The following is a 23,769-nucleotide window of genomic DNA, read 5'->3' as shown; positions in this document are numbered from 1 at the left end:
GTTTTTACTGAAAAGTATTTGTATATACTAAACAATATATGCATTCTTTATTTGATCAGGGCTGCAATAGAGGTCAGCCTGATGCTCTGCTGACTTAAGGATTAGATTAGATTCAAATTTGTCATTTCACATGTACAGGTAAAAGGCAACAAAATGCAGTTAAGGTCTAACCAGAAGTGCAATAGCAGCATGTGCAGGATGAATAATGGTTCTATAAATACAGGACATGGGTTCTACTGAATAAGTATAGAGATGAACACTATTATAAATAATGAATATAATATATAAATCACTAGTGTTATGAACTAAATTTACAGCTGGATATTTACCAGGTGGATATTACTATAAAAAGGGGTTTTACAGTTATGTACAATAGCATATATATACGGATGGGTTTTACTATAAAATAAATAAAGATTGGACAGAAGCTATCTAAATTAAAGTGCAGTGGAAGGTAATTGCTTATTACAAGAATATGCATATTAGGAAGCCTGGATTTTAAAAGCAGCCTTAAATTTGTCTGATGTTTCCTTATCTTCTTGGCATTCCTGTATAAATTCATCAAGGTCATGGAAATCACAAAGCAGGCTGAATTCTGAGCTTTCAAAGGTCGAAAAACGGAGCAAAATCTCTATTTTGCAGCTTCTTCTTGACGGTACTCTACATCAGTCCTACAGGTAGGCTGGACATTTAAAAACTGTAAAATATTCGTCATATTTCAAAAAAGTAAAAAAAAAAAAAAAAAAAAAATCTCCTGGATAATTTTTATAAGTTTGAAGATGTTTTGCTTCCCATCCTGGAAGATTTTTAAAGGAAAAAATCTCACAAATAGTGTTGAGTTCAAGGCTTTAAAGAGTGGACCACTAACACCTTGTTTTGGCTTAAAAAACATGCAAGTTGAACCCAAAGAACAGGTCCGCCCCTTAGGGATGGGGAGCCATTGTTGCAATACCAGATACTGGTCTATGCATCTGAAAGAGGAGTCGTTAGGGGAGAATTTTTGGCCTGGCTTAACGGTTGAGATGTTTCCTCATTATAGTTACTTTTAGAATAGCTGTTCTAACACTGAATCGAACACAGTGAGCCAACATCAACTGATTGCAGGACTCCACAAATCATCACAAACGCGCGCAACAGGTTTTGGAAACTTGATTTCCTAATGAAATGCTAAATTCTTTTTAGTTTTTATGGCACTAGAGGCTAATTTTTTCGACAGTAGGCCGACAGGAAAAGGGGTATGAGAGGGAGAGACATGCGGCAAAAGATCTCAGGTCGGCTTTGAACCCTGGTCGGTTGCGTTGAGGACACATGGGTAGTGCACGCTAACCACTGCACCACCAGCATACACATTTAATGCAAAATTCTCTTTCATCTGTAACAAATTCTAAATAGACATGTTGGTGAAATCCAGTAATGTATTTACAGCCGATATATCCTGGATCCCTGTGCGTGTAGAAGGGGTCTACTGTAGCCTTGGACATCAATACTTTCCTCTCACAAACTCTTAAATAGTGTTGCAGAAAAATCCAAAGCAGTTAATGTTCCTTTTTTTCCTTCCACTTAACTTTCCATTAAAAGCTAGTCATGGCACTCATTATTAGCAGCCTTTGACCAGCTGATGGTTAATAGTATTTCCTCATTAATTAAAGAGGACCAAAGTAAAAAGAAGCAGAAACATTAAAGTATATTCCGAAATGTCAAGATGTATTCTGTAATTTTACAAACTGTCATTTAAATCAAACTCCTCTGATTAAATTTGACAGAACTTTCCATTTACTAGATGGAATGACGGGCAATTCCTGTCATGACCAGGCAACAAAAACATACGAATGTTATTTAAATCAGTTCTTTTCACTGCAGATCTATCTATTAAATCAGCAGCCATGCGTGCAGTGTAAAAGGTAATTTTTTCTTAAAATAAGTGCATTTGTTATTAGATTGAGGAGGTAAAAGATATTTTGCCAATGGAACAAGACAATTTACATTTAAAATAAGAAAACTCAATTTCATGGTCTTATTTCAAGTGCATTATATCTAATTATCTTATTTTAATAGAAATACTCATTCCATTGCCAAACTATTTCATATACCTACTCAAATTAAGGATAAATACACTTAGTTTAAGAAATTGTTGCTTATTTCTAGATTGTTTTTCCAGTTTGTAACCGTGAGAAAGGGAGAGAACTAAATATCTCTCCAGCCTTATTTTACTTCTGGACCCCACGGATGTTCTAATTACCCGAACAGATTCACATCAAACATATGTTACCCACCACTGAAGAAGTTGTGGAAAAGTACATTACAGTCAGAATTTTTGTTACTTTTATTTTAGAAAATGTCCTTTAAAGTGTGGCGTTTCAAGTCACATTTTGTTTTAAAATACAGAAAATACAGACAGTAGAACATGGATACAGAAAAAAAAAAAAAAAAGGAAGAAAATGACAGGAAATAAAGCTAACAAGCCTTTCTGACTGCTCTAGTTTTCTCTTTTTGTAATGGAACTGAAGACAAAAGGGGGAGAGTGGAAAAAGAAAAGAGGTTTCAGGGACAGGAAGGGGTGGGAGGGGTAGAAGGGAGGGGGGGCAGGATGAGACAAGTTAGTTAAGGAAACTATGGTACGCTTTATGGATCATGTTTAAATTATTCTTTATAAAGTCTAATTTAAGATTTTATCTTTCTTCTCTCTCTTTTTTTGTCTTTTTCATTTAATGGTATTTTGATCTTCAGGATCCAAGGCCCTCAGCGCTCCTCCTTGTGGTCTCGGACTGAGGACAAGGAATGCCGACTTTGTCTGGCAGTGGGAACAGAACCACCCGCGTCGCCTTCCCCCCGGCCGCTCCGCACTGCCAACTCAAGAAGATAAAGTGGAGTCCTTCTGTGTTTGCTGTGCTTGTGAACGTTGCATGGACTTCTGACTTTCCACGTCTCTAAAATGTTTCTCAACCTGCAACCATAAAAAGGAAAAAAACAAAACAAAGAAACCCTTAGCAAAAACCTGCAACGATTCAGTGTTTGAATAAAATTGCAAAAAAAAAACACTAGACAATGTTTTTTTAGTCATCACCTGGTTCATGTGGCAAGGTTTTAAAATTGTCTAGTGATGTTTTTAACAAAAATCAAAAGTTACTGATGATTTTAATAATTTACAAATTTACCGTAAATTCCGGACTATAAGCCGTTACTTTTGTCCCGCTGTTTGAACACTGCAGACTATAATACGGCGCGGCTAATACATGTTTTTTTTCATGGCGCGAAAAACCGACCAATAAAATTGATGAGTATTCACAGAGGAGATTGGGTTTTCAATGCGTGGAGCCGTGTGAAAACATCCAGCATCACCGGCAGGTTTCGGAAGGCTGGGCTGCTGCGGGATGAAGAGGACAGCGAGAGCGACAAGGATGAGACTGAAGTCAGCGACAGCATCCTGAAGCTGTTCCATTCAGACACCGAGGAAGAGGACTTTGAGGGTTTTAGGTCGCAGGAGGAAGAAGAAAGTGATAAATTACTTTTCCTGGTCGGCTGCAATGTTCTGTGCGTTGTTCAATTAAACGTACCGGTATATGCAGCGTTATCTGCGTATTACCGACACATGCGTATATTTAAAAGTGTTACAGGTAGTTTGAAAAAAAAAAAAAAAAAAAAAAACAGCATTCATAATATGTACCGTATTTGTTTGTTTTATCATACGGATTAAATCAAACATTAAAAAAATGCTCATGTGTAATATGTTTATCTGTAAATATCTCATACAACGTGGGAAACCTGCGGCTTAAAATCCGGTGCGGCTTGTAAAAGTACAAAATTGATTTTCTTTCTAAAATTAGAGCGTGCGGCTTGTAATCAGGTGCGCTCTATAGTCCGGAATTTACGGTAGCTATCCATCAATTGTCAGAGGCTTACAGCTGCACACATCCCATTAGTTGAAACAGCAGAGGTTGGATAGAGGAAGCCATCATTGGCCGCCTGTGGGTATCTGAAAAGCTGCCATCAGACTGGGTGTCCTTGGCGATTTCTGCGAGCCCTGCAGGGAGTTAGCTGCTCTGCATGCCAGGCGCCCAGAGTTTACACCCTGAAGCTCGGAGCTCGTCTGCCTGGCTGTGTGTTTCCTGGGCGGGGCCGCCTTTTACAGCTGCTTTTTGTGTCTCTGCTTCTGTCTCCTTGAACCCCAGTCGGCCTCAGCAGATGGCCGCTCACACTGAGCCTGGTTCTGCTGGAGGTTTCTTCCTGTTAAAAGGGAGTTTTTCCTCTCCACTGTCGCTACAAGCATGCTTAGTGTGAGGGATTGTATTTGAGTCAATGAGTCGATGCAATCAACTCGTTTTTCCTTAGCTAGAAAACTTTAAATAAATCTGACTGGATGATCTGGTTAAACTGTAAAGTGCCTTAAGATGACTGGTGTTGTGAATTGGCGCTATAGAAATAAACTGAATTGAACCACGTTATTCAATAGGAGGAGCTACAGCCGCGTGAAGCTGAAAGCCCACACACGTGGATAAACTGAGCCAATAGGCTGAATGGCTGGTGCATCATTTGTGGCGCCTTTTGCAGTGAAAACGGATATTTGCAAAGTGAAAAAATAAAGATAATGTATACCATTTTGTATCAGAGATAGTACAAATTATTTTGTAGGTCATACAAAGGTCAAATCCTCCATTTAGCACAGAATTGAAATAAAATGATCTACTTTTTCAGTTCTACTTGATTTTGTGCTGCTTTGATTTTTATGAGAATCGTTTTTTTTAATTTCAGCCGAGGACATCACCGTCCCAGCAGTTGTTTGGGTATATTAGGTTATTGCATAACGACAAGTGTCATTCCTGTGCTGCACCGAGTATAACAGTGGGCGTGTTTACCTTTTTTAGTGGCTGGAATGATTGTTTCACAATATTAAGAACCTTATCAGCCTCCTTAATCCATTAATTAGGATCTGCCGTTACCCCAACAACGCCATGGCAATTCCTGTCAAGACCTTCGGCACTTCACAATCAAAGCATACTTCAGGGGTCTTTAACGTTTTCCAGGCCAAGGACCTCCAAACTGATGGCGAGATGGAGCGGGGGAACCCCTAATTTTTTTTATTTATATATATCTATATCTCTATCTATCTATCTATCTATCTATATATATATATATCTATATATATCTATCTATCTAGATATCTATCTATATATATACATCTATCTATATATCTATATATATATAGATATATATATAGATATATAGAGATATATAGATATATATAGATATATAGATATATCTATATATGATGAAAATGTGTTATTTCAAACTGGTCCTATAGTCACTCTATTACATATGGATTAATGTATTTCTGGTTCTGATTCCTGGTTGATGGGACAGGTGTTGTGAATGAAACGGAGCCCAGCTTGAAAGAGCTCTTGTGTGTCGCTGAATGTGTGCATTGATGCCTGAAAGACTCCATTTATCTGTTTATTAGTGTGTTGGATGATGATATGGATTTAAAGACATTTCAATTAGTTGGGGAAAAAAAATTTATAAAAAAAAATTATGGCAGGAAAAAAAAAAAGTAATCAACCAAAACTTTGCGACCCCCTAGGGGTCACAGACCCCTGTTGAAGACCTTCGGCATAGGTTAAACAAAACTACGGAAGAGGATTAGGGCCGCTGAAAAAAAAAAAGTTAACAGATTTTTAAATTTATCTCAGTTTAGTATGGGGAAAAAAGTCAGAATTCCAACTTTCTCAGAATTCTGACTTTTAATCTCAGAATTCTGAGGGAAAGAAAGGAATTCTGAGGGGGGAAAAAAGGAATTCTGAATAAATAAAAATTCTGAGAAAAATAAAGAATTCTGAGGAAAAAAAAAGTTGGAATTCTGAGGGGGAAAAAAGTTGGAATTCTGAAAAAAAAAAGTTGGAATTCTGAAAAAAAAAAAGTTGGAATTCTGAAGAAAAAAAAGTTGGAATTCTGAAGAAAAAAAAAGTTGGAATTCTGAAAAAAAAAGTTGGAAATTCTAAAAAAAAAAAAAATTGAATTCTGGGGGAAAAAATATGGAATTCTGGGGGAAAAAAGTTGGAATTCTGGGGGAAAAAAGTTGGAATTCTGGGGGAAAAAGTCGGAATTCTGAAGAAAAAAAGTCAGAATTCTGAGAAAGTGGGAATTCTTTTTTTCCCCCATAATAAACTGCAATAAAATTAAAAAAATCAGACTTTTTTTTTTTCCAGTGGCCCTAATCCTCTTCCGTACGCAACATTACAACATGCTGCTAAATTGTTCTCTATACACAACTTTTGAACCGGCTTGGGGAAACAATTTACGAAAAGCCCCAATAGAACTGAAAAAGTAGATCCCTTTGGTTCGGCAGAGCTGCGTCTGAATGAAGGTCAGAATTTGCAGCGCTTGATTGTAAATTTAGCAACAGAGGGAGGAAAACAAGGACTATATTAAACTGCTTTATTTAAAGGCACCGAAAAACCTAGAGGGGCTTTCAGAGCATTCATTATTCCATCTTTAATCAACATTGTTCTTCTATGCTCCATTTTAACTAAATGAAAGCTGAACTTGTATAACCTACATCACAACCAGTCCCTGGTTGGTTGCTGGATATGATTTATAGGAAAATACAGGTATATACTGTGTAAATCCTTTTACTGCGTTTGGTCTGAATGCACATTTACGTTCTCCAATCAGCTTCATGCTCAGAGCATCTATTTTTCCTTTCATCATATCCAAACACATTGCATGAGAATATTTAGTCAGACTGGCAGCTCAGGCTCTGAGCCAGTCTGCTTCATGAATGAATTTTAAAGCCGTTTTTTTTTTTGCTGCACTCATCCCTGCTGGGTGTGCAAAAAAAAAAAAAGTAGAGTAAAACCCAGATTTAATCAGGAAAACATCTGTCCGTTACGCCACCGGAGAGGTTTTCTGAGAAGATTGGCAATATTCTGCTTCCTTCAAAAAAAACAGGAGGCTGCAGGGATTTGGACAAACAAACCATATAATAATAACTTTTTCTACTGACTTTTTAAGAAGATCTTCTCATATTGTGAGTGGATCATTTTTTTTAACAGGTTAAACTGAAAAAAATAACAGCAAGTCATTATATTTGAACAATTTATTGCGTAAGCTGTATTGAAAACTGAATCAATAATCAAAAGTTGTGCGTCGCAAACATTAAACATATTTATAAAAGATAAAATAGGAACCTATAAGGTTACTGAATAGAAATAGATAGCTTTAATACGAGGAGGGAGCAAAACAGCCCTTAGCCATACGGCTAAACGCGTGGTTCTGGTTGCTCTTGAAGGAATATTAAAAATCTACTTAATCTACGAAGCTTATTATTTTATATACTCTTAAACAGTTTTTTTTTTTTTAATAAGGTGGACATTTGTGTGACCACTTTTGATATTTCGCTGCTGTAACACCAGAATTTCCCCATTGTGGGAAAAAAAAGTTTTTTTTATTTTATTATTAGTATAATGACATTTTTCTATGTTATTAACTTTCGTGTGATCGCATCCCTACAAGCACGTCAGTATTTTTTCTTTTTTGCTCCGCCATGAAGCACAGCTGAATGGGCTCTACTCAAAAGCTTGTCAAGTTTATGTTTATCTTCAGGATTTTTTTTTATCAACAATGCATGGAGAATTCCCCCCCCCCCCCAATTTTAGATCTGCTATAGAGCCTTGGACCAAACTGGGCCATGAAGAGAGCAATGACAAAGAGAAGAATTGAGATGCTCACATGGCCTCGTCAAAACCCAGGAATGCATCCTCGAAAAAACAGCTGTGCAGAAATAAAGATTTGTAGATTGAAAATTGATCAAAATATCTCTAAACTTATGGGAGATATAAAAATTATGTTCTTTGAATAAATGTTTAAAACAAACCTAGATAAAACTAAAAATTAAAAAGAATAGCAGTTCAAACCTGTGCGTCCTTTTCAAATAGATGAGTGGAATCTGCAGGGTCTTATTGTACAGCTTACTTCGTATCAACCGTGTGGTTTGATGTTATAGCTTACTTACTATTTTGCGTACGTGACTTAAAGCGCTTCCCTCTTTGCCTCTGCAGTTCTCGACCTGGTAAGGCGGTGAGATTACAACGTCGTCCATCACAATAATGTTCTTCTCCTGCCATTTACAGTCTTTGATGCTGCAAAGAAACAGAATTCATTCATTCAAAATATCAAACCTACTTTCAAATTTTTTAATAGACTCTTATGACTCCACCCTGAAAAGCAATTATGACCCAATTAAGAAGTAATTATGACCATGACTGTTACTGGAAATGTTCAATACAGCTTCCTTACAGTGAACGCCATTGTTTATGTTATTATTAAAGGCTTGAGCAATAGGAGGCCACAGTATTGTGACTACATGGGGAAAAAAAGAATGGTAAGAAAAATAAGAGCAGAGCTATAAACTACGCTCTTTAATGAAGCATTGAGTGGCTGCAGCAGCAGAGAAATCTGAAGAGCAGTGTGATGCAGGGGAGGGATGCACGATATAATCGGCCCCCTATCGGTATCGGCCTGTATCGGCCTTGAAACTGAATATCGGACATCGGCCACCCCACCGATATTTAACCCGATATTTGATCAGCTTCTGAGTTTCTAAAGTCTAAAAAAAAAAAAAAAAAAAAAAAAAACTACTTCTTCCTCAAAAACTTCTTTTTTACAGACTTAAAAACTTCTAAAGACGAGGGAAAAAATATTGATACATTAAAATATCCCAATATCTTCATATGCTGATATATTGCCATTTAAAAACACCATATCAATCTCTTTTACTAATGAAATATTGCTATATGTCATCGTTATGCTACGAAATCCCCCGAAAATTCACGAAATTTTGCCATATTTTTATATGTTGATATATTGACGCGGTTTCGATCTATTTTACTAACAAAATCTCACAAGAATTAGTAAAATATGACGAGAGTTTGTAACAGAACGATGAAATTTCACGAGATTTTGAAAGTAAAATAGATCGATACCGCGTTTTAAAAATCTATTTGATATCAGCATATGAAAATATATTTGAGTATATTATTTTTCAAAGTGTCAGAAATGGATAACAAAACTGCTATTTTCAATGACTACTTATTTCTGTCCAGCTTTAACATCAGTATCGATATCGGTTATCGGCTACATGAGTTTTAAAATATCGGCATATTGGATATCGGCCAAAATTCCAATACCGTGCATCCCTAATGCAGGGCAATGATGTAAAAGTCAGATAAAATTCTGCATGACCAATCAGACCGAATGCTCTATGAAAACCATCAGATACGCATCTGATTAAGTAGCTCATATGGAAGTAGCTCAAATCTGATTTTTTTGGGAGTGAAAAGCTCAGAATTGGGAATTTCAGACTGCTGCAAAAAGTAAAAAAATAAAAAATAAAAAAAACAAAAAAAAAACAATCGGCAACGAGATTCAAAGGTCAGATTTAAGTCTGATTTCCCCGCTGGGTGAATGTAGCCTTAGTCAAAAGAATCAATATAGAGTTGGGCTGAAACAAGGACTTGGATTAATCATGATTCATTATGGAAATAATCGTCAACTAATTCAATAATCACTGAATCGCTAACAGATAGAGTAGGGGTGTAAATAATCGTTTTGTATCGATGCATCGATACATCCGCAAGAGAATCGATTCATGTTTTTTTTTCCCTCCGGTCTATTTTTATCCATTTGCTCCTGGGTGTAATTCTCCCTCCTGTGCTGCGGTGGCGCTAAACCTATTTTGCCCTCCTACCTCGCTTCCTGTTTATACTCTTACAGCAGTGTGTCACAGTAAGTTTGACACAGACATTTTTAAATTATGCTCAATATTGAAGCGTGGTCTGTGCTACACGCTGTGGTTCTAGATACGGCCGAGGCGGCGAGGAAGTGGGGGCGAGTTTAGTCTGACGATGGAGGGACATGAGGGCCAAAAAGAGCAGAGATCCAGGTGGAAAAAGGGTCCCCGCGTTCTCGCGCACCTCGCTCTTTTAGCGGGTCAAACTTCACGAGTTGTTTTCCGCAATTTCGGTCATAAAAACAAAACAAGCCGGCCTCCTGTCTGCGGCACTGTCTGCGGTCAGCTACAATTTGGGAGAGGAGCAGCGGAAAGTTTGTGGAGGGGGCGGGACGTCTGGAGCCCAGGTATTGAATTGCACTCATTGCACTGATTACAGGTGCTGGTCATAAAATTAGAATATCATGAAAAAGTAGATTGATTTCAGTAATTCCATTTAAAAAGTGAAACTTGTATATTATATTCATACATTACATACAAACTCATATATTTCAGATGTTTATTTTGTTTAATTTTGATGATTACAAATGACAACAAATGAAAATCTCAAATTCATCATATCAGAAAATTAGAATATTACTGAAGACCAATAAAAACAAAGGATTTATAGAAATGTTGGCCAACTGAAAAGTATGAACATGAAAAGTATGAGCATGTACAGCACTCAGTATTTAGTTGGGCCTCCTTTGGCCTGTATTACTGCAGCAATGCGGCGTGGCATGGAGTCGATCAGTCTGTGGCACTGCTCAGGTGTTATGATAGCCCAGGTTGCTCTAATAGTGGCTTTTAGCTCTTCTGAATTGTTGGGTCTGGTGTATTGCATCTTCTTCTTCACAATACCCCATAGATTTTCTATGGGGTTAAGGTCAGGAGAGTTTGCTGGCCAATTAAGAACAGGAATACCATGGTCCTTCAACCAGGTACTGGTAGCTTTGGCACTGTGTGCAGGTGCCAAGTCCTGTTGGAAAATGAAATCTGCATCTCCAAAAAGTTGGTCAGCTGCAGGAAGCATGAAGTGCTCTAAAACTTCCTGGTATGTGGCTGCGTTGACCCTGGACCTCAGAAAACACAATGGACCAACACCAGCAGATGACATGGCACCCCAAACCATCACTGACTGTGGAAACTTTACACTGGACTTCAAGCAACGTGGATGAAGTGCCTCTCTTCTTTTCCTCCAGACTCTGGGACCTTGATTTCCAAAGGAAATGCAAAATTTACTTTCATCAGAGAACATGACTTTGGACCACTCACCAGCAGTCCAGTCCTGTTTCTCTTTAGCCCAGGCAAGACGCTTCTGACGCTGTCTGTGGTTCAAGAGTGGCTTGACACAAGGAATGCGACAGCAGAAACCCATGTCTTTCATACGTCTGTGTGTGGTGGTTCTTGAAGCACTCACTCCAGCTGCAGTCCACTCTTTGTGAATCTCCCCCACATTTTTGAATGGGTTTTGTTTCACAATCCTCTCCAGGGTGCGGTTATCTCTCTTGCTTGTACACTTTTTTCGACCACATCTTTTCCTTCCCTTCGCCTCTCTATTAATGTGCTTGGACACTGAGCTCTGTGAACAGCCAGCCTCTTTAGCGATGACCTTTTGTGTCTTGCCCTCCTTGTGCAAGGTGTCGATGGTCGTCTTTTGGACAACTGTCAAGTCAGCAGTCTTCCCCATGATTGTGTAGCCTATAGAACTAGACTGAAAGACCATTTAAAGGCTTTTGCAGGTGGTTTGAGTTAATTAGCTGATTAGAGTGTGGCACCAGGGGCCATCAATTTTGAACCTTTTCACAATATTCTAATTTTCTGATATGATGAATTTGAGATTTTCATTTGTTGTCATTTGTAATCATCAAAATTAAACCAAATAAACATCTGAAATATATGAGTTTGTATGTAATGTATGAATATAATATACAAGTTTCACTTTTTAAATGGAATTACTGAAATCAATCTACTTTTTCATGATATTCTAATTTTATGACCAGCACCTGTATGTGCAGTATTTTTGCAGTATTTTTTGATGCAACTTTTCTACTTCTGTTATTTGCTGTTGTTCTAAAAAAAAAATGCATAACGATCTTATAGCTTTCATTGACTTATTTCAAATTTGAAACTTTGTTTAGCCTGTAAGATATAACATTTTTTTTTTTTTAATTAACCAATTAATCGAATCGTGGTGTATTCTTGAGTATCGAAAATAATCAAATCATTGGGTCAGGAAATCGATACTGAATCAACGCACCATGATTGATGTGATTAACACCCCTAGTATAGAGACTCTAAAATATGCCTTTACCTAACAGAGCGACCCACTTAGAGCAGTAATTATACTAAAGTTGTAAAAAAAAAAATACTCGAAATTTTGCATTTAATACAAAAAACTTGCTGCGAGAAATTGCTGTACACGTCTAGTCTGATAAACCAGACTAAATGTGTAAGTTAGACTGGCCATCAGAAGATTGTTGATGAAAACAACCCGTTGTTTTTCAAACCATGTTTGTGCCTATTGGCCAACGCTCTGACCAAGGAGAGCTACTGACTCTGACTTAAGTGCGACAGGAAGCTGGTGGGGAAGTGGAAACAAACAGCCTGTCGGTAAAACGGCGAATACGTCCTCCTGCTCACGTTTCCACGAAAACCCAAAGTCTAATCCTTCCAAAACGGATTCCAAATCTTGTTGCCATCTTGTTGTGCTTTCTCCAGCGTCGCGCAGCTTTGTCGTCACGCCCTCACAACCGTGCCGCTTTGCATCCAGTATTTCTCAACATCTCTGCGCTGCGATTGGCCCGCCAGTTCTAGTGCACTGATCGAGGATAGACCCACTCGCAGGCAAAAATTTTTTAGGCCGCTGGTGGGTGGGGCTCGTTTACTGGGCAAGTACAAAAATCAAGTTAAGTTAAAATTGTATAAAAACATAGAAGTTTATAGGAATAAAACAAAAAGGTTTTAGTTTCACCCATTTTAAATCTGTAAAAAAATCTTTAGGGAACCTTTTTCTATGCAATTAATTAAAAAAAAGGGACAAAATAATCGCAAAATAATGATTAGTTGCAGCTCTATTATAGGTGAAGAAGGATGATGAAATAAAAAAAAATCAGACACTGGATTATATAAGAGCAATAAAAAAAGAATTTAAAGACATAAATAAGTTACTGACTGCAACATTTAAGGGGAGACTTCTGGCTTGGCAGGTGTCCAGCAAACAGTTTCCTTGTGATTAGCTTGGATCTCATCTCTATCTCAAAATTAATTAAAAAGTGGATCTTATGTTACTTTTCCTTTTAAAGCTGACAAACAAAAACAAGTGGTTCACACCAATGACTAAACCCCCATAACCTGACCAGGTTAGCAGGTGATATGGCTTACTGAGCACCAACATCAAGTCCTTACGTTTTGTGAATAGTCTGGAATAGCTGCTGGCCCTCCACAGAAACCCCAGCACTGATTGCATAGGCTTGGGACAGCTTGTCTTCCTTTTCTGTCCGTGCTCGATTGGCAAGCTGTGGAAACAGAGCATTTAGTTTTTTTTCCCAAGACAAGCATAATGAAGCCATTGCAGGAAATATTGTCACATAGAAAACAGAGAATATGGATGAAAAACAAACAAACGTAATCAAAGACTCACTGACTCACTTCAACCAACCTGCTTAGTAATATTCAATCAAAAATCAACCATTAACCTCAACTCCTTTTATCAACAGATTCTTTGTGACATTCCCAGTTCTTGTTTTCCTTTTATTGTTCATATAAAGCGTAAATCTTATCCAGTTAATTAAATATACGTGGGAATTAGTGAATGAGTAAAGCCACTCGCACCTGGAACTTAGTTAAAAAAGGAAAAGATTTTGCTGAAGCTTTCTAGAGTCACAGAGCGAAAAAAATATACTTTATCAAGAAGCATGAGATTTTTTTTTTACCAGTTTTCATTACAAAGTTGCTACAAATGCTAAACTTTGTTGGAATAAAAACAAAGGTAAAGGTTTAACCTAAAGAAATGACCAACTGGGGAAAAAAAAATCTGTTAACTATATTTCATGATATGTGAAGAAAGGGTCGGGAAGCAGAGCTTAACAAGGATCACAGACATTTATTTGGAGGCTGATATCAGAGGATAAAGTCAAACAAGGTTCACCTTTTGCAGACAATCGGCACAATTTAGGTAAAATCCAACAAGATCCAAAAGAAAGTTGGGAATCAATAATTAAAACACAAACCAACACCACTCCCACACTGAAAGCCTTACCTTGCTAACATTCAGTGATGCTAGAGGAGGCGGAGTCTCAGTACGGTCATGAATTATGTCCACTTCGGATACATAGGCTAAGTTGATCAGGATGACGTCGTTGAGGTTCGGCTTACCGCTGGAGGAAGCACATTCTTTAAGAGGAAACCAGTTAAGGCAGAACATTTCAAAGTAAAGGACCTAAACAAGATAACTATTGTGAACTTCAGACGCCATGGTGCGGAGTAGTGATGGGTCTGACGACACTGAAACCTCGGCGCATGCGCCGAGCAAACAAGGTGAAGCCCCGTGTCGGTGTGCGTATCTCTTTAAGGAAAACCACGTGACCGATACAGTTCCTGTGTCGCTTGATTGTGAACGCGCCAAATTGTATTTATAAACAGAAAATGTATCGACACATTTGTGGGTTTTGTTGGATGGAGATAGTTTGTGTTGTTTGCTTTACATTGGTTTTTGGCTTGTCATCTAAAACTATGGATCAATCAAGGAAGAGGAAGTTTTCACCCGTGTGGGATCATTTTGATCTTATCACTGAGAATAAGGTAAATTATTATTCCTTTCTTGTTTCCACCATTGATCATTCTTCTCTTGGTTATTCTAATTTCTTTCTGAAGAATATTTTAATTAGTTTACATGGATTAACTTTTATTTCTATTGTAGGTGAAATGTAGGATTTGCTCCCAGGTGCTGTCTTACTCTAACCGGAGCACTTCCACAATGCTGAGGCATTACCGTGCCCGGCATGAGATGGAAGAACGAGTTAATACTCCCGTGATTAGCCCTGGTGCTTCCAGAAAGCAGGCGATTGATGAGGCTGTAATGAACATGATCATTACAGACTGTCAGCCGCTTAGCCTTGTGGAAGACAAGGGGTTCCGAGAGCTGGTCCAACTCCTTGAGCCCTCATATGTTCTGCCATGCAGAAAGGTACGTGAAACTAACTGTTATACATGTTAACAAAGTATATGCATGTTATTTGATATCATTCATTAAGCTACTCCACTTGTGTTATTAATTTTAGGCTATCAAGACCATGATTAGCCAGAGGTATGAGGAGAAAAAGGAGCAAATTAAAAAAGAACTGAAGAGTGCAGCTGCAGTCAGCCTAACAGCTGACATGTGGACATCCATGAACATGGAGGCTTACCTGGCTGTGACCTGTCACTATGTCAACAGTGAGAACCATACACTGTGTACATCAATGTTGGGAGTGGAACACTTCCCTCAGCAGCACACTGCTGAAAATATGGCCCAAGTAAAGACAAACTTAATGCAGGAGTGGGCCATAGCAGAGAAAGTTACATGTCTTGTCACAGATGCGGCTGCAAACATGGTTGCATGTGTCAAAAAGCTCCAAATCAGGCACACGATTTGCATAGCGCATTCTTTGAATTTAACAGTTCGAAAATCATGTGACCAAATTGAGACGCTCACTGAAATCCGAAATAAAACAAAGCACATTGTAACATACTTTAGAACCAGTACTACAGCCAAAGAGAAGCTGGCACAAGTCCAGCTACAGATGGGAGGACCAGTGAAGAAATTAATCAATGAGGTGTCAACTAGATGGAACAGCACATATTTAATGCTGGAACGCATGGCGGAACAGAAGGAGTCGGTGTTGGTATCACTAGCTTCTTTAAAAAGTGATATACCTCAGCTCACTACAAATGATTATAAAATCATAGAGGAGACACTCCGTGTGCTTGCTCCATTTAATCAAGCGACAGTGGAGCTGTCTGAGGAAAAAAGAGTGTCTGGATCAAAGGTAATCCCAATGCTCAAAATGTTGCACCTCTCACTGCAACGCAATGCATTAAATGTAACCACGGAAACCGCAATTAATCTTGTGGAAAACCTAAAAAGAAGACTGCTAGAAACTCTGCGCAACCTGGAGTCATTGAGTGTAATGACAATGCCAACACTGCTGGACCCTCGGTTCAAGACCATGGCATTCTTAAGTGCGTCAAAAGCCAATGATGCAGTGAAAAGACTAAAATCAGAGTGTGCAGCAGTAATGAGAAACGCTATACCAACACAAATGGAAGATGCCCAAGCTGGACCTTCAACTCAACCATCTGATTCCAATCCAGGTATGTATGATTCTTAATTTTGTTCATTTGTATTTTAATGTTCAAGCAAATCATTCCATGTGAATACTATGAATTAGTAACACAGATGCATTTTATTATTTCCTCAGATGACAACCTGTGGCACCAGCTGGACATAGAAGTCAAGGAGAGCAAGGCCAATTCAAATGTCACCACCGATGCCATTATCGAGGTACAAAGATACATCTCCGAAGAGAACACACCAAGATCAAAATCAAAATCGCAAAGACTAAATTATCCTACGTTGTACAAACTTGCAATGACATTTTTATGTACGCCGTCATCATCAGTGCCCTGTGAAAGGGTGTTCTCAAAAGCAGGAGAAATGGTTTGTAAGCGGCGTAATCGCCTTGGCCCAAAGATGTTAACGCAGCTGATGTTTCTAAATAAAAATGTGTGAAAGAACCTTGTTCAGTCTGTTTCCAGTCTTTATTGAAGTTGCCTGCAATTACTTTTTAAATCCAGCAGATGTCGCCATTCAGTGATACAGCAAAACAGTTTCAACACAGTGTCGACACAGTTTGGGAAATGTGCCATACACCCAATGGGGCCTCATCTGCCCATCACTAGTGCGGAGCGCCAAGGCGAGCACGCTGACAGTGAGACAAAAGGCAGCCAACACTAACGCTGCTTTTACCACTTTAGGAAAGCGTCCAGCACATTAAAACCTTCAAACTTAATGGAAACACAGGAAGTAGATTTAATAAAGCAACACAAAGTCAAAAGCTTCATGCACAAAGGAAAAAGAAAAAAAGTATTTTATGGCATTTCTGTTGCATGCAAGGTTAAAAATGGTTTAATAAAAAAAAAATTAATTTCTAGGGACAGGAATTTCAGCTCTGCAGGCTGGCATCATGCTCAGCCTGTTGGACCGAGTCTCACTGCAGCAGACGCTCATATCTGATAAAGATGAAGGGACCAGGATGCTTAAGGTCACAGGCAGAGTCCGGAGCATCGTAAAACAGATGAAAAAAGATAATTATAAACCTCCCAGCATTAAAGGAAGCTCTTACAAAGAGTGAAACTGATGAGTCTCAGAAAGCCTGCAGAACATGCTGGGAATTTAAAACTAGTTCCTGTTCAGAACCGGTTCCTTGTGTTCCAATGCTATGGCACCGTTTGGCAGCTCGCTTAACGGTACGGTTCCAGGCAGCACCAGAGCCTAGCGCTGGGCAGCAACACTTACGTCGCGTTTTTTAACGCAAGTTATGCTGACGGCATTCGGTAAGGAAGTACGACGTGACCAGGCGCAAGTCTAGAAAAGGCCCCTTCATTTTAAGGAAGAGAAAGATGGCAACAAAGCGCTTTGCAATTAAGTGGTGGGAGGGAATACATCCAAAATGCAGAAACACCTGCGCATACAACATGTGGGTCCTAGTAAATCTTCTGCCATTTCTGGAAATAAACAAATTTCCTACCTATTTTTGGGGTTATGAAGGGAGTGTGCCTTTCTCGTTAATCCAGCCCTTCATTGCTAACATGTTTAATTAGAACTACTGGTAGCTGGATTCTAGCTATTGCAATGGATGTAATGCAACAAGCTAGCAAGTTGCTCCGCAGCTCAGGGAGCGAGAGAAAGGTGACGCTAGTTTATCTATATCAGAGGGAGATGAGTTTATTTCCCGAAATATAGTAAAGTAATGCTTTTTCATTCAACGAAATCAATAAGGAATCGAATCGTATCACAGAATCAAAAGGGAATCGTGAAAATCGACCAATTCCCAACCCTAGTTATAAGTCAGCGACACCATCCCTGATCTAAATCAGTAATACTCGTAATTAACCCGATCGACCATTAATTTTTTTTATTCTGTCGTGTCTTCAGACATCACCCATGAAATATATTTAAAGAATGGATTTGTGAAATCCTGCCAGTCAAAAACAAAAGAAACCATCACCGTAAATAGCTCATCATCCAACCATGTGTTACACACAGTTGTGTGTAACACAACCTTATATTGACGTTTAACTATTACAGCACCACCAATGACCCTCATAGTGGTTCAAGGTGGAGAGAGACCACAGACACAGAGGGCATCACAAAATTACGGCGAGGGATCCCAGCTGCTGCAGCAAAAACCTTTAAGAGGATCAGCGGCTCTAAACGCCGAGGTAGCCAGAGAAAGTGTTAATAACATCATGGCATTAGTTTAACTATCTGGTGATTACAATATCTCATCTCAAAATAAAATGTCTCTAAAGTTTTTACCAGCTTTCAGTAAAAATGTCTAGTTTGACATATGTGGGGTTCTTCCAAGCTGATATTACATTACAGAAAGATGTATAACATTGGACTGTTAGACTGACACATCCTGGGGAAACAATCTAAAATGTAGATATAATTGGATCTAATTAAAAAATTAAATCTAAATTTATGGCCCAAACAGCAATAAGATTGGATGCCATTAATTAACTTTTTCCTCATATTTCTATTTCTTTTTATCAAACACCTACATGTGGGCTTCAGAATCTTTGTTACAAAATCTAGATGTTTAAAGGAATAGTACACCCAAAACATGATTAGCCTTCATTTTCTACTCACCCCCATGCTGAACAACACTCTGGAGTACTTTTTTGATATCTCAAATGCATCTGGAGATCTGGGAGGCTTCTTGCTGTCTGCTGACATTCAAATAATGGAGGTCTATGGCGCCCGAGGCAGAAAGGTCCATAAAAGTCCACAAAAAACGTGTCAATATTCCTCCATACTGCTCGTCCAATGTATTCCAAGTGTCCTGAGTGGGTAGCATCCAGAACTTACTCAAAACGAAGTCATTTAGAATGTTTTTAGAGCATAAACAGTAGTGTATAGGATTTCCTGAAAGCGCGTTCACGACGCTACGGAAACCGCGGCAGACCAAACCAGATGAAAGTGCGCATTCAGCTCAGCAAAGAACTCATGCTCTTCCTCAACACTGAAGTCCTCAGACATTTTTCTTTCGTTGTTTCTTTCTTTGCAAAGGTAAACAGCACATTTCTTCTTCTACGCTTGCATTATTGGCAGAGCAGACGCTGAATGCGCACTTTCATCTGGTTTGGTCTGCCGGCTTCCGTAGCGTCGGGAACGCGCAGGCGCGCGCTTTCAGGAAATCCTATATACTACTGTTTATGCTCTGTTTATGTTTCGAGTAAATTCTGGATGCTACCCACTCAGGACACTTGGAATACATTGGACGAGCAGTATGGAGGAATATTGACACGTTTTTTGTGGACTTTTATGGACCTTTCTGTCTCAGGCACCATAGACCTCCATTATTTGAATGTCAGCAGACAGCAAGAAGCCTCCCAGATCTCCAGATCCATTTGAGATATCAAAAAAGTACTCCAGAGTGTTGTTCAGCATGGGGGTGAGTAGAAAATGAAGGCTAATCATGTTTTGGGTGTACTATTCCTTTAAGCAAAAAGGATCAGAAAGAGTCCATCTGAGCAGCCAAATACATTATTGAAATGATGCGTGATAGATATGCAGCAGGAATTAATTTTTTACCATATTGTCCAAATAATACGATGATAATCCGATTGTGATTCACCCACAAATCTTTAAAACTTAAATCGATCGGGTTTAGGGGTGTGGAAACAAACATTGATTTGGTGATAGTGATTTTTGATTATCCGATAAAACATCGATTTCAGTTCAATAAAAAAAAAAAAAAAACAGAAAAAAAAAAACTCTGCAACGCCACTCTGACATATCTGTAGTGGAGGCAGTCTTAGTGAAAGACATGGACTGACTCAAACCCCAAACATCATGGATACCAAAATAACTAAATGATCAATATGTTCAGATAACAATTGATTTTTTACCTATACATTCAATTTGATAGCTGGGAAAAATATTGCCATATATAGCAACATTGCAATGTTGTGATAATATCATAAGGTGACAAGTATATTATCGTAACAGCCATGGCAATACTCACCCCTAATCAGGTGTGGGCAGAAAGGACAATAAAGGCTGAGCCAGTCAGTAACATGTACTGCCGGCACATTAAATAAAATAGCAGAGCTATTTCACATACATAAGCTAAAACGACCACCTCAACTGGATAAATAGGGTAGCTCTGTATTCAACCAGATAAATGCATGCTGTCCTAAATAGTGGACGTGAAACCAATGCAACCAAAGAAGCAAAAATTATGAGTAATTCATCATCTGATAAAAAGTTGGGAGAAAAAAATTCGAATGATGATTGGATTTTGTTTGTGCCTAAAGTTGTAGGGAAGCGGCTGTTCCAACGGTTGCATTTCCGAATTCTCCCGAGTGGGTCACGACGGGATTGTAGTGGCGGAAGGTTCACAAGCAAGTTTGATTTTCGGCGGTTGTCTTGGAAGCATCTTGCTAACCAGTTAGCAACTTAGTGCTAGTAGGTTATCAATGGGAAATTCCATTGGGACCAAGTAGCACTAAATTGGTGACTTAGAAACGACGCTGTCAAGGAACGCTATGGACAGAGGAAACATGCAAGAGGAGAGTTTAGTGTCAGAGGTCATGGATGAGTCTCCTCAGTCATCCATTTTTTTATTTAGAGGAGGAAAGCGGGGACGAAGATGTTGTGGAAGAGGACGCCAGGGCGGCAGAAGCTTGGTTTGGTGTAGAAGGCTTCCAGCCGTACATGTTTGAGCCCTTGCCTCGCAACGCTGCCAGTTCTGTTAGCTCTACGCCTGCTGAAGACACAGACGTCCATCCCCGTGAACACTGGGACACAACTCAATGGGAAAGGAAATGATTCTGATTTCTTATTTGAACCATTGCGTATATTAGCTGCGACATATGAATCAAGATGCTATGACTGAAAAGATTTGATTGACAGATGACCGTTGATATGATTGGTCGAATTTTGGTGCACAAGCTGACGTATAACTAACCGGGCTGCATAAAATAACAAAAAAACGCAGGTTTTAAGACAGGATTTTTTTTTTTATAGAAATTTTCTAAATTTTGTGGCAATATAGTCTGATAAAGAGTACATTTATATACATGTTTAAGCCAGAATGATTTTACATTTAAATATGACTTCCCTATGACATAATTTTTTATCAAAAAAATCTAAATCAGCTGATTATAGCTAATATTTTAGCCAAATAAATCTTTTTAAAAAAACTAGACCATATTTTTGCTGAAATCAAAAAAAAAAAAAAAACTGAAATATTTTCTATAAGGACAGACTGACAGACTTCCTCTAATAAACCCATTCATTCATTCAACCTCAGTTTCTACATCCTTATATTGACTACACGGGTTCAAAATTAGTCTTTGTAAAATTATTTAAACAAATTTCAATGACATGAATAAATCTCCTTAAACAAGTGAATCATGAAAGACTCATGATGAGGGAATGAAGGAGAGCAAGTTCACAGGCTAAAGGTTCATGGTGGTTATTAGCTCAAGATGTTCCCACGATAAGATGGAGCATAATTCACCAAAGGAAAATAAAACTATTAATTCCGTTGACACCTTAAAACTGAGCTCAAGGTGATAGAGGTAATAGACCCCTAAACCGTTTGATCAGTGTCCGGGCGGTTTGGGAGTAACTGGGCTTGACCGAAACTTAGCATGTTAGCCGAGCTAGCAGGAGCTTCCCCGTGGCGTGGCTGAAGGAGAGGGCGGTGAAAAAAAAAATAATTAAACGGACTCCTGGGAAAAAACCGCTCACATCTCCGACTGCGAGAGTCGGAAGCTGCGGAGGATAAACGCGTGGACACCTGTCAGAACAGGGTGTGCTGTTAGCTCGCTAACTAGCATCGTTTGAGAGCCATGATGCCTTAGGAAGGCTCGCTGCCAGATAGTGATCCATGCTCAGGGCTGGAAATACAATGAGTGGATTCAAAACACATGCACGTCCAGGGAGGTCATTTAACGCGATAAAAACGAAATTACACAAGACTCGCTGAAGGATAATAAATGACAGGCAGGTGGTTTGTATAACAGCATGATCTAAAACGAACAAAGATGTGTAGTTCAGCCAAGACCAATTACGCCTGCGCGGATCACTATTTGACATCCTTTCGGTTACCCTACAGGCCCTTGCAGCCAGGCAGGCAAGCCAGCCGGGCGTTTTCACCGCCGAACAAATAAAGGATACTCAAGGTTAACATCTTGGACTGGTAGTCAAACGCGACCACTTCTCCCTGTAGTTGTTGGCCCAAACAGGTGAGGCAAGAGACATGGCTCCCGACGCTGAAATACTCCCCGGGTCCAGGAGCCGCCATCTTCTCCGCCAGGAAACCGGAGCGCTTGCTTTACGTAAGGCGACGTGATGTCGTAACGGAGGGGGGCGGGGCCTGGGCGTGTCGTAGGTCGTCAGATTTACGGCCTTTGGGGAAATGCTGCAGTTCAGAGTGAACCTCAAATTTCATCACTCAACTGTTTCCAGATGTTTTGGTTTTTACCTCGAAAATCGTCATCAGGCATCTAAAAAAGAAAATACTGGACCTGAAATCAGACACATATGTATACGGAAGTGGATTAGGGCCACTGAAAAACATAAAAAGTTAACTGATTTTTAAATATTATTTCAGTTTAATTTGGGGAAAGGTCAAAATTCTGACTTTAATCTCAGAAGTCTGACTTTTTTCTCAGAATTCTGACTTTTTTTTCTAAGAATTCTGACTTTTTTCCTCAGAATTTTGAATTTTTCTCAGAATTCTGAATTTTTCTCAGAATTCGGACTTTTTTCCTCAGAATTCTGAATTTTTTCTCAGAATTCTAACTCTAATCCCAGCATTCTGGATCTTAATGTAGATGGGCACCATGAAGGAAGAGCTATGGAAGCACTCAGTTTCACTGACAAAGATGTGAGTTATTTGGGAGGGCTTTAGGGGCCCCGGTAATGCTATTTAATTAATGGAAGAACAGAAGGTGATTAAGAGAGCTAGATTATCCTCTAAAACAGACATGGCTACGACTTGATGCTAACAAGTATGTTAGCTGTCAGAATTCAGTCAGAATCTTTAGATTAAAGTCAGAATTCTAAGAAAAAAGTGAGAATCCTGAGATTAAAGTCAGAATTCTGAGAAAAGTCAGAATTCTGAGATAAAAGTCAGAGTTCTGACAAAAAAAAAAATCAGAATCCTGAGATTAAGGTCAGAATTCTAAGATAAAAGTCAGAATCCAGAGATTAAAGTCAGAATCCAGAGATTAAAGTCAGAATCCTGAGATTAAAATCAGAATCCAGAGATTAAAGTCAGAATCCAGAGATTAAAATCAGAATCCTGAGATTAAGGTCAGAATTCTAAGATAAAAGTCAGAATCCTGAGATTAAAGTCAGAATCCAGAAATTAAAGTCAGAATCCAGAGATTAAAGTCAGAATCCTGAGATTAAAGTCAGAATCCAGAAATTAAAGTCTGAATCCTGAGATTAAAGTCAGAATCCTGAGACTAAAGTCAGAATCCTGAGACTAAAGTCAGAATCCTGAGACTAAAGTCAGAATTCTGAGAATAAGTCAAAATCCTGACATTAAAGTCCAAATCCTGACTTTTTTCTTATATTATACAGAAATAAAATGTTAAAATCAGTTAACTTTTTTTTATTTTTTCATTGGCCCTTATCCTCTTCCGTTCTTTTGTGTCTCGTATACACATTTTCTTTCTATTAGAGCGCTTTATATATATATATATATATATATATATATATATAT

At 38.7% G+C, this 23,769-nt stretch overlaps 1 protein-coding gene across 1 annotated transcript; it reads right to left on the bottom strand.

Moving 5' to 3' along the window:
• Positions 1–2,308: 2,308 nt before the first annotated feature.
• On the bottom strand, positions 2,309–22,381 carry lsm12b (LSM12 homolog b). Its single transcript, XM_038297045.1, has 5 exons — positions 22,215–22,381; positions 14,022–14,155; positions 13,169–13,278; positions 8,006–8,132; positions 2,309–2,944 (listed from the first exon to the last, which is right to left on the bottom strand). Exons 1-5 carry the CDS (start codon positions 22,339–22,341, stop codon positions 2,852–2,854), a joined length of 591 nt encoding a protein of 196 aa, XP_038152973.1. The 5' UTR covers positions 22,342–22,381; the 3' UTR covers positions 2,309–2,851.
• Positions 22,382–23,769: the final 1,388 nt, after the last annotated feature.

The sequence above is a fragment of the Cyprinodon tularosa genome, unplaced genomic scaffold, assembly GCF_016077235.1.
Source record: "Cyprinodon tularosa strain WSP-4 unplaced genomic scaffold, ASM1607723v1 ctg38, whole genome shotgun sequence".
Taxonomy (NCBI): Eukaryota; Metazoa; Chordata; class Actinopteri; order Cyprinodontiformes; family Cyprinodontidae; genus Cyprinodon; species Cyprinodon tularosa.
Note: the sequence above shows the minus strand (reverse complement) of the source record. Positions and strands in the feature narration are given on the sequence as shown.

Coding starts and splice junctions, on each gene's coding strand:
- lsm12b (XM_038297045.1), bottom strand. CDS start 22,341: ATGGCGGCTCCTGGACCCGGGGAGTATTTCAGCGTCGGGAGCCATGTC. Junction 8,133..13,168: donor TTCCAGACTATTCACAAAAC/GTAAGGACTTGA, acceptor GTTTCTTTGCAG/CATCAAAGACTGTAAATGGC. Junction 2,945..8,005: donor TAAGTCACGTACGCAAAATA/GTAAGTAAGCTA, acceptor TTATGGTTGCAG/GTTGAGAAACATTTTAGAGA.